Source organism: Triticum aestivum, chromosome 7A (assembly GCF_018294505.1).
Source record: "Triticum aestivum cultivar Chinese Spring chromosome 7A, IWGSC CS RefSeq v2.1, whole genome shotgun sequence".
NCBI lineage: Eukaryota > Viridiplantae > Streptophyta > Magnoliopsida > Poales > Poaceae > Triticum > Triticum aestivum.
Window position 1 is genome coordinate 106,855,149 of NC_057812.1, and position 12,877 is coordinate 106,868,025.

The window sequence follows — 12,877 nt, forward strand, 5'->3', positions numbered from 1 at the left end:
CACGCGGGAGGGCAGGACGTGGGTGCCGGCTCGTTCGCCAGTGTGTCACGCGCGGTATAGGAGCCCCCACTGTGCAGCTCGATGTGCAACCTCTTTACCTTTGAGGTAACCGATCGCTCTGCTGAAGAGAAAAAGGATCAGCTTGTCAATGGGGGTAAACGATGCGATGTGAACCAACCTATACTCCACACAGTTGTTATCAGCTCTTATTCTGTTCTTCGCTATTCATTCGTTGCGCGTATTGTCATTACAGCTGATCTATTGATTTGGGAAATTAGTGGATAGTACATTACTATGATGTTGCCTGAAGCATGACTGTGGACCATGCACCTTAAGCTGGCCATGCTGGTACAAGGTCATCTAAGATACTAGGGATAGCGCCATGGATATATCAGTCCTAATCTGTCCTGGATTCAGAATCTGGATCAGACATAGGGAACACAAGATCTATTACTTGATTCCCCAGACCATGATGACGTAGATAAGTCTACCATATTATGTCCAGGTCAGATCTTTGCAATGCAATCGTCCTCAATGGAATGAAGAGAGGTCACCGATAACAAAGTTAAAGAGTCTCATTCAGATTCAAACTTGGGACATCGTGTCATCTGACTGGCTACGTTTTCACCACATGTGCATGCTGATAACCCGTAGCACAAACAAAAAGGGTATTAAAAGGTCGGTTACCAAAACTTCTACTGTCCTTTCCCCCCTTTGTAAACTTAGTGTATTGTTTTCTTTTGTATATCTCACTTCCATGGCTGCACCTGATAGAAATAGATCTCTTGCAAAGAAGATGTTTCGACCGAGGTATCAGACACATAAAAATGGTGTGTCCTATCTAATCGATGTCTATATGGCTATCTCTCCACAGTTTCTAAAACAAACAAACAAAGCTAAATTTCCATCGTTTACTATAATATAACTCAGGTCATCCTCCTAGCAAGATATAATTCAAATCTCTTCACTCTGTATGTTGTTTAGCTTGCAATACTTCCATTACTAAAAATATATAGTTAATGCAAATTTTCTTTTAGTTCATACAAATTTAACTATCATGTACAAAATTGAACTATCATGTACACGCCTCCATATGCTTACAGAAATATTCAAACCATTTTTTATCGTCAAGATTATGACGGACCTTTCTTGGGAGTGAAGTAGAAGACTAGCTAACCTAGTGCAGCCAATCATGCATGGATGCAGTCAAAGATTCACTTAGTCTTTCCCAAAGAAAACAATATTCGCTTAGTCAAAGATTTGATTCCGACCAGAACAAAGGAACGGGGGTTGGTAGAAGTTTGTTTTTTCTTTTTACGAGAAATTCTCAATCTATTCATCTTCGATCATGGCAGTACAAAGAACAACAGAGATGATAAAAAATACAACCATGTCTGTGGACCACCTAGTAACGAGTACCAGCACTGGAGCGAGCCGAAGGCGCGCCGCCGTCATCGACACCCCCCTCCCCCTACCGGAGCCGAGCAAACATTGTTGTAGTAAATAGTACTCCCTTCATTCCAAAATATAGTGCGTCCGCGCTTCCCGAGGTCCAACTTTGACCATAAATTTAATCAACGAGACCAACTGCGGCGGGAGAAAAAAATATAATTGAAAACTTCTTTGGAATACGAATTCACTGATATAATTTTTGCTCCCGCCGCAATCGGTCTTAATAGTTAAATTTACGGTCAAAGTTAAAGCACGGAGATAGAGGAAGCACTACATTATGGAATGGAGGGAGTAGGGAAGTCATCGTGCTAAACTCCCATAGGACCAGCGCACCAGAGTAGCAACCATCGCCGGTGAAGAAAGTCATAAATCAGAAGGAGCAAACCTGTAAACACCTAAATGATGACGAACGTAGACCAGATCCAAATAGATCCACCAAAAACCAGCACCGATCAAATCCCGCAAGATCCGACGGAGACAAGCCTCCACACTCCCTCCGACGAAGACGCGCCATCGGGGCGGGGATAGAACGATGGAGACATTATTTCTACTAATGGATATCGCCGCCACTACACAGCCCCAACAAAACGTTGACTCTAACAAGAACAAGAACGGGGTCTCTCCCGCCGGCAGGGGCCCGAGATCCTCCGCACCTCCATGGTCTAGAAGCCATCGGAGGTGGGACGGACCGACGGCGGCGCCGACGGGAGAAGAAGAGCTTTACTACAGTAGTAGTCATTGGCACACAAGGAGGTGTTTTTATTGTTGAGAAAGTATGCTTGTATTCAGATCATGACATAATACAAAATTCTTAACTGAAATAAGCACACCCTAACACACGCATAAACAACCAGAATAACAAAGAGCACCTAAAACAACCAGCAAAATATGAAGATCTCTATAGCTCTGTGTCATCATTCCTGAACCTTGCGAGGAGACCCCTGCAACACAGTAATATGCATCCAGACCCAAGCAGGTCCTCATTTTCAACCACGGCATAATCATCGCCATGCTGCTCCCCCACTTCTTCGCTCGGGCGCCAAAAAGACAAGGACACACATGTACATCCAATACGCATGCACCAGCCTCCGCCATCTGTGGCTTTGAGTACCGCTATATGTGCCCCTTCCAGATGAAAGAGAACTAGGATCTGGTTCCAGCGCCGCGGCCGGGCCAACTGTCGGGCAAAGCAGGACATCCCTCCAGCAGCAACACAAAGAAGAATGAAGAAACACAGCAGAAAATCATACTGACAAGGAAGAAGAATCTTCGTCTCCACCCAAACACAACAGAAAATCATACCGACGAGGAAGAAAAATCTGGTTGTTATTATATAGTACTATAAAAAATGATTGGCTCTGTACACAAAATGGGTTTGACCTGGCTACATGCATACGTGTGCGCAAGCAACACGTACGACGCCATTGACGAGACTAGGATGGTAGGTCCACGCGCGTAAGTTACATATACTAGCAAAAAAAACTATGCGTTGCAACGGGAAAGAAAATAACACACGTTCTTAACCCAATAACCATGACTCAAGACCTTAATAGGCCCGCGTCTTTTAGTTTCACATGGCATCACATTTGTATTTCCTCTGTACTCACACACTCGCTCGAAAAAAAAGCTCGTGCATTGCAACGGGAAAGAAAATAACACACACTCTTAACCCAATAACCATGACTGAAGACATTAATAGGCCCACGTCTTTTAGTTTCACATAGCATCACATTTGTGTTGCCGACAGTGACCTCTGTGCTCACACAATGAAAACACGTTTGAATGTGGTTAGTCTTAATGTCTCTCTCTTTTGCGCGCGCGCACGTGCGCACACTCGCTTGGAATAAGATAAAAAGTATGTTGTTTTTTCCCGCAAGGTTTTTCATAGTTGTGTATGCATGGTTCTCGATGATTTTTTCTCTCACTCTGGTTTTAATAGATGTTTATTTGCAATTCGAATCACCGACGGTACAAAAAAAACAGACCGTACACTATATTTTAAGTTTGCACCAAAAATTATATTTTAGAATTATTTAACAGCTAAAAATAACTTCATATTTAGATTCTGCATATTTTTCTAATCAAGTTTCATATATAACATGTTAAAATCTAAGTTACGGTTTAAAAAATATGAATAATCTTATTTTACATAAACTGTAGATTGATTAACCGAAACGTCAAGGGGTTTTCTGTTAAAACTAAAAAAAATGTTTCAGCTGACTTAAATATGGACGACGGGTTGATTGTCTAAAACGTTAGGGGGTTTTCTGAGAAAATGAGAAAAAACGGTTTGATTGTAACTTAAACGTGTACTGCGGGTTGATTTACAGAAAACTGAGGAGTTTATTTGTAAAATGGCATGACGGACGACCAAAAACAGTCCATGCTTTATTAGTAGGTAAGATAAGAGGTAAGATATGGGTACGGACGTATGTATGCACGCATGCAGGGCTAGCATATGCACTATTGTTTTTCATAATAGCTACTAATATGTAAGTTGACTGAATTTATAATTTAAATAAGTTAATTTTGTGTGAGGAGGAACGGTTGAAAGAGGAAGAAGAAATAAGGATGACCGTTCGATCTTAATCTAATGGCCTAGAAAATCAAATTACCCAAAAATGATTTTGCAGACGGCTTACGTGGAACCTGGTTGGGATCTTACTCATAAACTAAACTAAAGATTAAAAGATCGAACATAAATTCATATGTACGTCAGGTATATATAGGTGTACGGTGCAACCAACAAGCGGTGTATGATGCAACGTGCAACTATTTGATGAATTTTTGAAAAACAAGCTCACTTGTCATGTCAAATGCGGAAAATTTCCTCGCCAATATCTAACGGTAGTAACCACCTGCAAAACCATTCGCTTCCAAGAAAAGTCCATATCGACATTCCAGGCTGCCCAACCAAGGCATGATTTTGGCCATGGTAGAATCACTCTTGGATTCAGATGATGAACCTGTTCTCCAGAAAAAATGGCTGATTAACAATTGATAATATCCTGTGAATCCCGTTGTCGGATATACAAGAGCGTCGATAAGTTTTTTCAATAACATGACACATGCAGTGAACAGTCCGAAAGAAAAAGAAGAATGTTCTACGGATAATATAAAACACATCTTAGGATGAGAGAGGACCTTTGTGAAAAGTACATCACCATTTGCACTGAGAGAAAATCTACCTGGTTGTATGCCCCAACCAAGTAAACACCATCGTAAAAAAAGTCATGTCCTCGAGCCTCCACATAATAGACAATTTATGGGACCAGCATACATACACATGAATAACCTGTCCAGGAGAGAATGAAACATTCTTTTCGTTAAACATTGTCGACAAGTAGTTGTCTAGGAAGCGTCCTGTAGCTTCTGTCAGAAGGCACAGTACGTATCATCATGAGCCCATCAGTTGCCGGATGTGCCAAATGGTCAGCAACACCATCACCTTGACACCAAGCTAATTGCTTAGGGACAATTTCATAAATCCTACCATCACTTTTTCACACTCGCTATACTAACTTAATTGTTCATTTAGTAAAACATCACCTAACTTTTATTCTCACGTTCTTTACTATCTTGCAAACCTATCCCTTCACACCTACAAAGTATTTCTAGTTTTATTCTTGTTCTAGGTAAAACGAAGGTTAAGTGTGCGTAGAGTTGTATTGGTTTTTGATAGAACTTGAAGAGAATATAAATTCTACCTTAGCTCCTTGTTGGGTTCCACACTCTTATTTATCAAAAAAGCTACAATTGATCCCCTATACTTGTGGGTCACCAGTCGGCATGACCTGTTGTGACACAAAACAAGAGGAATATCCCCCAGTCTGGCATCTGGTCAACGGCGTAGACCACGCAGGGACGTCGAAACCGCCCCAGGGAGGGCCCAGAGACCACACGAGCCTGCGAGGGCCCCAGATATATCAATGAAAGGGCGTCCTGCTGTGTAAATACCCAGTGCACAACATTGTTGTGGTACCTCCCTCGCAATCTGGACAGTCACGCGGGAAGGTTCAGGACGTAGGGTGGTAGTCCCACCACATCAAGCAAACGGGATGGAGTCCTGTGATAGCATGCGCTCCAAACTGGTATGGCATGTCGGCATAACCTGCCGTGACACATAACAAGAGAAATATCCCCCGGTTAAACTCCTCTGGCATCCGATCGATGCCATAGACTACGCGGGCCCATAGATGCCCGTGTCATCAAAAACCGTCGCAGGGAGGGCCAGGAGACCGCACTGGCTTGCGTTGGGCCTGGTATATCAATGAAAGGGCGGTCTGGTGTTTAAATACCCAATGCACAACACTGATGTGGCACCTCCCTCACAAACCGAACAGGCACGCAGGAAGGTTTAGGACGTAGGCTGGTAGTTCCCCCACATTGAGCAGAGGGAGGGAGTCCTGTGATCACATGCGCTCCAACCTGGTCTGGCATGTCGGCATGAAATTTTGTTACACAGAACAAGAGGAATTTCCCCCAGTGAAACCCCTCTGGCTTTCGGTCAATGGCGTAGACCGAGCGGGCCCACGGATAGCCGCGACGTTGAAAACCGCCCCGGGGAGGGCTCAGAGACTGCACCGACCTGCATGGGCCCCGGATATTTCAACGGAAGGGCGTCCTGGTGTTTAAATACCCAATGCACAAGATTGATGTGGCACCTCCCTCACAAATCGGACAGTCACGCAGGAAGGTCAGGACGTAGGGTGGCAGTCCCACCACATCGAGTAAACAGGAGGGAGTCTTGTAACCGCATGTGCTCCAACCAGATTTGGCATGTCGGCATGACATGTCGCGACACAGAACAAGCGGAATATCCCCCGGTCATACCCCTGCGGCATCCGATCAACGCCGCAGACCACGCGGACCCACGAATGACCGCAACATCGAAAACCGCCCCAGGAAGGGCTCGAAGACCGCACATGCCTGTGTGGGGCCCGTATATATCAACAAAAGGGCCTCCTAGTGTTTAAATACCGGGCATACATCATTGATGTGACACTTCCCTCACAAACCGTACAGTCACGCAGAAAGGTTCAGAACTTAGTGTGGCAGTCCCCCACATCGAGCAGGCGGGGGGGAGTCATGTGATCGCATGCGCTCCAATTTGCTCTAGCATGTCGGCACGACGTGTCATGACACAGAACAAGACGAATATCCCCCAGTTAAACCCCTTTGGCATTCGGTCAATGATGTAGACCGCGCGGACCCACGGATGGCCGCGGTGTTGAAAACCACCCCAGGGATGGCCCGGAGAATGCACCGGCATGCGTGAGGTCTGGATATATCAACGAAATGGCGGTTAGGTGTTTAAATACCCAATGCACAACATTGATGTGACACCCCTCACAAACCGGAAAGTCACGAAGGAATGTTCAGGATGTAGGGTGGTTGTCCCCCCACATTGAGCATCCGGCAGGGAGTTATGCGATCGCACGCTCCAACCTGGTCTGGCTTGTCGGTATGACCTGCCATGACGCAGAACAAAAGGAAGCCAAGTGTGGCCCCAAAACAGTTGGCTTACAAAAGGACACATGCCAGTATATGGGAGCTCCCGCCTTGCCGGAGAGAAAGTCGTTGAAGACACTCAACTTACATGTACGCCGTAAAGAATGAACGACACACACCGTTCCAGGGGTACATGGTTTAGGTCTAAGCCGTGAAGCCGTGCAGGCACACAATGTTCTTGGTGTACACGGCTTAGGTCTAAGCCATGAAGCTGTGTGGGCACACGGCGTACAGTAACATTACGATTTACCTGTAAACCATGAATCCCTCCATGCACATGGCTTACTATAACACACGACTTATAGCCTCACCACATGGCATCCCCGTTAGGGCGGCTGTTCGTGATCTCACTCTGTTTGCCGAGTGCCTCCATTTTATACTCGGCTTTGCCTATAGGTCGTGCTCTCGATATACAACACTCGACTTATGCCGTCTAAGGCAAAACATTCTAAGCCCTGTACGCTACGCCAAGTGTAACACTCGGCTTAGTTTGCCGTGGTTAAAATGGTCTTTGCCGTGTATGAAGCATACACGGCTTCGTTTGTTTTTCCTGTAGTGTAGCAAGATATAATTTAAATATCTTCACTCCATATGTTATTTAGCTTGCAAGACTTCAATTACTAAAAATATATATGTAGTTAATGCAATTCTTTTTTGAAGTAGTTCATAGAAATTTAACTTTCATGTCCGCGCCTCCATATGTTTATAGAAATATTCCAACCATTTTATCGACAAAATTATGATGGACCTTGCTTCGGAGTGAAGAAGACTAGCTATAAGCTAGTGCAGCCAGTCATGGATGCACTCGTTTCAAAAAAAAAGTCATGCATGCACTCAAAGATTCACTTAGTCTTTGCCAAAGAAAATAATATCCACTTAGTCAAACATTTGATTTCGACCAGAACAAAAGAACAGGGGTTGGTAGAAGTTTGTTACACAAAGGGTAGTATAGTAGTAGTGATTGGCACACAAGGAAGTGTTAACGTGTAAGTGACCATTGAACATGAAGTTCTCCACGACAACGTCGAAGCAAGCTAGTAGTACAAAACTGTCCCTCTCTTTCACCTCAATCACCTTGTTGGGATCTCTGCCTACACTATCCACCTGCCCCTTCATAAGTTTTCTTTATAGCTCGACCCAGTTATCCTAGTATTATCTTTCTTTTTAACATTGGTACAGACACAAACGCTCATACACTCACTCCTATAAACGCACACACGCACACCCTACCTCTATGAGCACCTTCGAGAGAGTGAGCCAGCATATCATCTTTAGATTTTACGAAGTCACCGTAGGTGCCTCGTAGTTGATGGAAACATCTTCTCTCACTGAATGCGTATTGTCGGATAAATGCGAGCATCAGGACTTGAACCCTGATGAGCTGGGGATACCATTGTCCACCTAACCATCCAATCATAGGTTATTTCGCGTTATCCTAGTATTATCTAGCTAATTAATTTTACATTCCAAAAGGAGCAGATTACTGTAGAATTAGTATTTCTTTTTTTTGTGCTTCGGTAGTTAGATTAGTACTCGCTCCGTTCGAAAATATTTGTCATCAAAATGAATAAAAAGAGATGTATCTAGAACTAAAATACATCTAAATACATCCTTTTTTATTCATTTTAATGACAAGTATTTTCGGACGGAAGGAATAGGTACTTAATTTTCCTGGAAAAAGATTCATCCAACGTAATTTCAAAAGTTCTGGTCCGCCGTACACTGCCAGAAGACGCTACACGACATACTATACAATTAAATTTCAGAAAAAAGAAAAAGGCATACCGAACCTTGCGTAACCCGTGTGCTTTCTTTGGTTGTTATTATAGTATTATAAAACATGATTGACTTTGTACACAAAATGGGTCTGATCTGGCTACATGCATACGTGTGCGCAAGCAACACGTACGACGCCATTGACGAGACTATGATGGTTGGTGCACACGGGTAAGTTATGTATATAATGTACGGACGTATGAACGCGCGTGCACACACACGCAGGGCTAGCATATGCACGAGTATTGTTTTTCCTATTAGCTATATGTAAGTTGACTAAATTTATAATTTAAATGTCAATTTTGTGTGAGGAGGAATGGTTGGTAGAGGAAGAAGAAATAAGGATGGCCGTTTGATCTTTAATCTGATGGCCCAGAAAATCAACTTACCCAAAATTGATTTTTTAGACGGCTTACATGGAACACGGTAGGAATCTTACCCATAAATAAACTAAACAAAAGATTAAAAGATCGAACATAAATTCATATGTACGTCGGGTACAGGTGTACGGTGTAACCAACAAGCGGTGTACCATGCAACGTGCAACTATTTGATGGATTTTCGAAAAACATGCTCATGTTGTCATGCCAAATGCGGAAAATTTGCTAGCCTATATCTAATCGCAATAACCACCTGCAAAACCATTCACTTCCGAGGAAAGTCCATATCGACATTCTACGCTGCCCAACCATGCATGGCATGACTTTGGCCATGGTAGAATCACTCTTGGCTTCAGATGATGTACTTGTTCTGTCGAAAAAACGGTTGCTTAACAATTGATAATACCCTGTGAATCCCGTTGTCGGATGTACAAGAGCATCGATAAGTTTTTTTTTTCAATAACATGACGCCTGCAGTAAACAGTCCGAAAGAAGAAAACAATGTTTTATAGAGAATTTAAAAGACATCTTAGGATGAGAGAGGTCTTTTCTAAAGAAGTACATCACCATTTGTACCGAGAGAAAAATCTCCGTGGTTCTATGATCCAACCAGGTAAACACCATTGTAAAAAGATCATGTCCCCCAGCCTTCACAGGATAGACAATTTATGGGACCAGCATACACAGGCATGAACAACCAGCCCATGAAAGAATGAAACATTCTTTTCGTTAAACAGTGTCTGACAAGTATGTAGTTGTCTAGGAACCGCCGTGTAGCTTCTGTCGGAGGTCACAGCACGTGTATCATGAGTCCATGAGTTGCCAGATGCGCCAAACAGTCAGCAACACCATCACCTTCACATCGGACGTGGCGTTAGCCCACGCCATGAAACCAAGAAACCACTCTGGTCCAGTCAGTACTCCAGCTAGCTGCATTCCCATTTCCCCAACCGTTGAGCGTCCAGCAACGGCCAGATTAACTTCGCACATTGCATCCCCGATCTTCATGGGAAATGGACATGCCACCAACCCACGATAGGAATCATGGTCTCCGGTTGCCGCATGATGATGCCGACGTTTGCCAGCCGCCGCGGATACCGCAGGTGGCCGAGGCTTTTCATGCGGCGATCTTCATTTTCCACGACGATCGATTTGGTGAGGAGCACACCCACTCCACCAAGTCCGTTGCCAACCCCCTCTGTTTTTATCTGCGTGCATGCATGATGGCAAGGGTGCTCGCCACAGGCAAGCAGCTAAAGCATGCACACGCATCCGTGATGCCACACCGGGCACCACGATGCCTGCCCAAACGTCGCAGGACAGACGTCCAAATCTTAAGGCACGAGAACGGGCACCAGGGTGTCCGAATTCACATGGTATGTATACGTAAAGTTGGGTACAATAATTTCAAGATGTCAAAGTAGAGTGATAGATAGCCATGCATGTCCTCATCATAGAGCGACGTGTAAAAGGAACGGTGTAGGGCGGCTTAGATGCGGCAATCGACACGAGACACTCGGCTTGATTAGCTGGAGAGACTGAGAGATACACATGACATGCCCAAGTCCAATATATACTTCTCGAGTCTTATTACACTAGCCAGTAAAAGATAGCGGCATGCGGCTATACATGCATGGCTTACTTACCAGCCAACACTTCACTCATGGACGCGCACATGTTAACATACTACCACACGGTGGTAATAATAAAATAATTACGACGCGAACGTACATGCCTGCATGGAGATGCAGAATATATCCATGCATGTCCCTCGCATGGTAACGTTGCGTGATACGTGTGCGTCTACTATATATTCATCACAGCTCGAGGCGGGCCAGCTCGTCGGCGAACACCTCCCTGAACGCCGGCATGCTCTCGGGCTCCAGCGACAGCACGAGCGCGAGGGCGCCGTCCTTGCCGGGCGCGTTCATCACGTACACGAAGCCGCTGTAGTACATGAGGGCCGGCCCCATGAACGCCGGCGCGCCCCACCCGAAGTCGGCGTCGGAGAGCGACATGCCCATCCAGCTGATGGCGCGGAGGTGCGCGCGCGAGATGCCGCTGCGGGGCAGGTTCATCGTGTCCACCCCTTCCAGGTAGTCCACCAGCGACCTCGCGTGGTCGCCGCCCTGGCTCGTCGCCGCGCGCGCCAGCCTCGCGGCGTGGACCAGCGGGCTCGACACCACCTCCTCCACGGTGGCCGACACCGACGTGCGGATCACCGCGTTGCCGAAGTACCCCGCCGGGAGCTGCGGGTCCAGGCGCGCGCGCATGTCCACCATGGAGTAGAGCCGCGTCTCGGCCGACGGAGGGAGCGCGCGGGCGCGGCACACGCACTGCCACACCAGGGCCACCACGGCGCGGAACGTGGATGCGCCGAGGCACCGCGCCTTGAGCGCGCCCACCTGGCCCTTGCTCATCGTGACGATGGCGCTCGCGTACGTGGAGGCCGACACGGGGTCCACCGGCTCCGGCTCCGGCTTGTACTCCGGGTGGTCGTACAGCACCGCGCGCGACTGCGGCGGGCGCGCGGCGAGCAGCGTGTGGTCGAAGCACGGCGGCACGGTGGGCGCGCCTGCGCCGCGGGAGATGCTCGCCCAGGTCTCGAAGAAGTGCGCGGCGCCGCGCGCGTCGACGATCGAGTGGTGCATGGCCTGGCCGAGCACCAGGCCGCCGCAGCGGAGGCGCGTGATCTGCACGAAGAGCAGCGCGCAGGGCGGGTTGGGCGCCGGCGTGGGCGGGACGAGCAGGTCCCGCATCTCGCCGCAGGGCACGAACTCGTTCATCAGCTCCTCGAGCGCGTAGTGCTCGGAGCGGGCGGTGACGAATACCACGCCCTCGGCGGTGCAGTCCACCTGGACGCGGCCGGTGGCGTCGAGGCCCAGGCGGCCGGCGAGCGGGTAGAAAGCGACGAGCGCCCTGGCGAGGCTGTCCTTCATGGCGTCGGCGGCGAAGAAGCCCGGGTCGCCGTTGGGGCGGAAGAAGTAGACGGTGGGGGTGTAGCCTCTCCTCCCGGCGAGGTCGAGGTTGGAGAGCCAGATGCTGCCCCCCGGCGTCGGCTCGGCCGGGACGACCAGCTCCGACGAGAGCACCTCCACCATCGCCATTGCCAACCGAGCTAGCTAGTGTGAAGTGACGTTGAAAGTTGGCAGTTGGCAGTTGGCAGTCGGCGTTGTGATTTCTAAGAGCGCTCCGCCGGGTTTAAATAGAAGCAGGAAGGCGCCATGGAGATGGAGGCCATCTCCATGGCGCGCGCGGTTGGTGGCATTTGCGCTGTACACTGGAGCCACGCGGCCGTGTAAAATCGATGACTGGTAAAGACGGCCGGTGCGGTAAAGCAGATAGCTGCTGGGAGCTCCGAACGACATGATTAGGCGTGTCTCTCTCGTCTCCATGCCGGGGTAAATTAAGAATGAAGACGGAGACTGGACACTGAGAGTACACACGTTTCCTCCTGACTTCTCCGCCAGTGCGCACTTTCTACATCGTCGTAGCATATGGAATTCAGAGCTCGTGGAATTAATGGGGGATACCAGGGGTCGTTCTCTTCCTTTACAGGAACAGTTTTGCTAGAACTCATCTAGATGAGATTTAATTTGATCTCATTCATATTTTATAGCCATTGGATGTGATGCTATAAGATGCGTGTGTGCTGACATGAGTTGTATCCATTCTTGTTTTTTAGGTGAATGAGACCAAATTACGTCTCATCTAGATGAGTTCTAGGTACTCCCTTATAGGAAAGTTTACGAAAGAGG

The 12,877-nt window shown here is 47.2% G+C and overlaps 1 protein-coding gene across 1 annotated transcript; it reads right to left on the reverse strand.

Moving 5' to 3' along the window:
• Positions 1-10,665: 10,665 nt before the first annotated feature.
• Positions 10,666-12,338, reverse strand: LOC123150378 (hydroxycinnamoyltransferase 4). Its single transcript, XM_044570237.1, has one exon. The coding sequence runs from the start codon at positions 12,224-12,226 to the stop codon at positions 10,937-10,939; it is 1,290 nt and encodes a 429-aa protein (XP_044426172.1). The 5' UTR covers positions 12,227-12,338; the 3' UTR covers positions 10,666-10,936.
• Positions 12,339-12,877: the final 539 nt, after the last annotated feature.

Coding starts and splice junctions, on each gene's coding strand:
- LOC123150378 (XM_044570237.1), bottom strand. CDS start 12,226: ATGGCGATGGTGGAGGTGCTCTCGTCGGAGCTGGTCGTCCCGGCCGAG.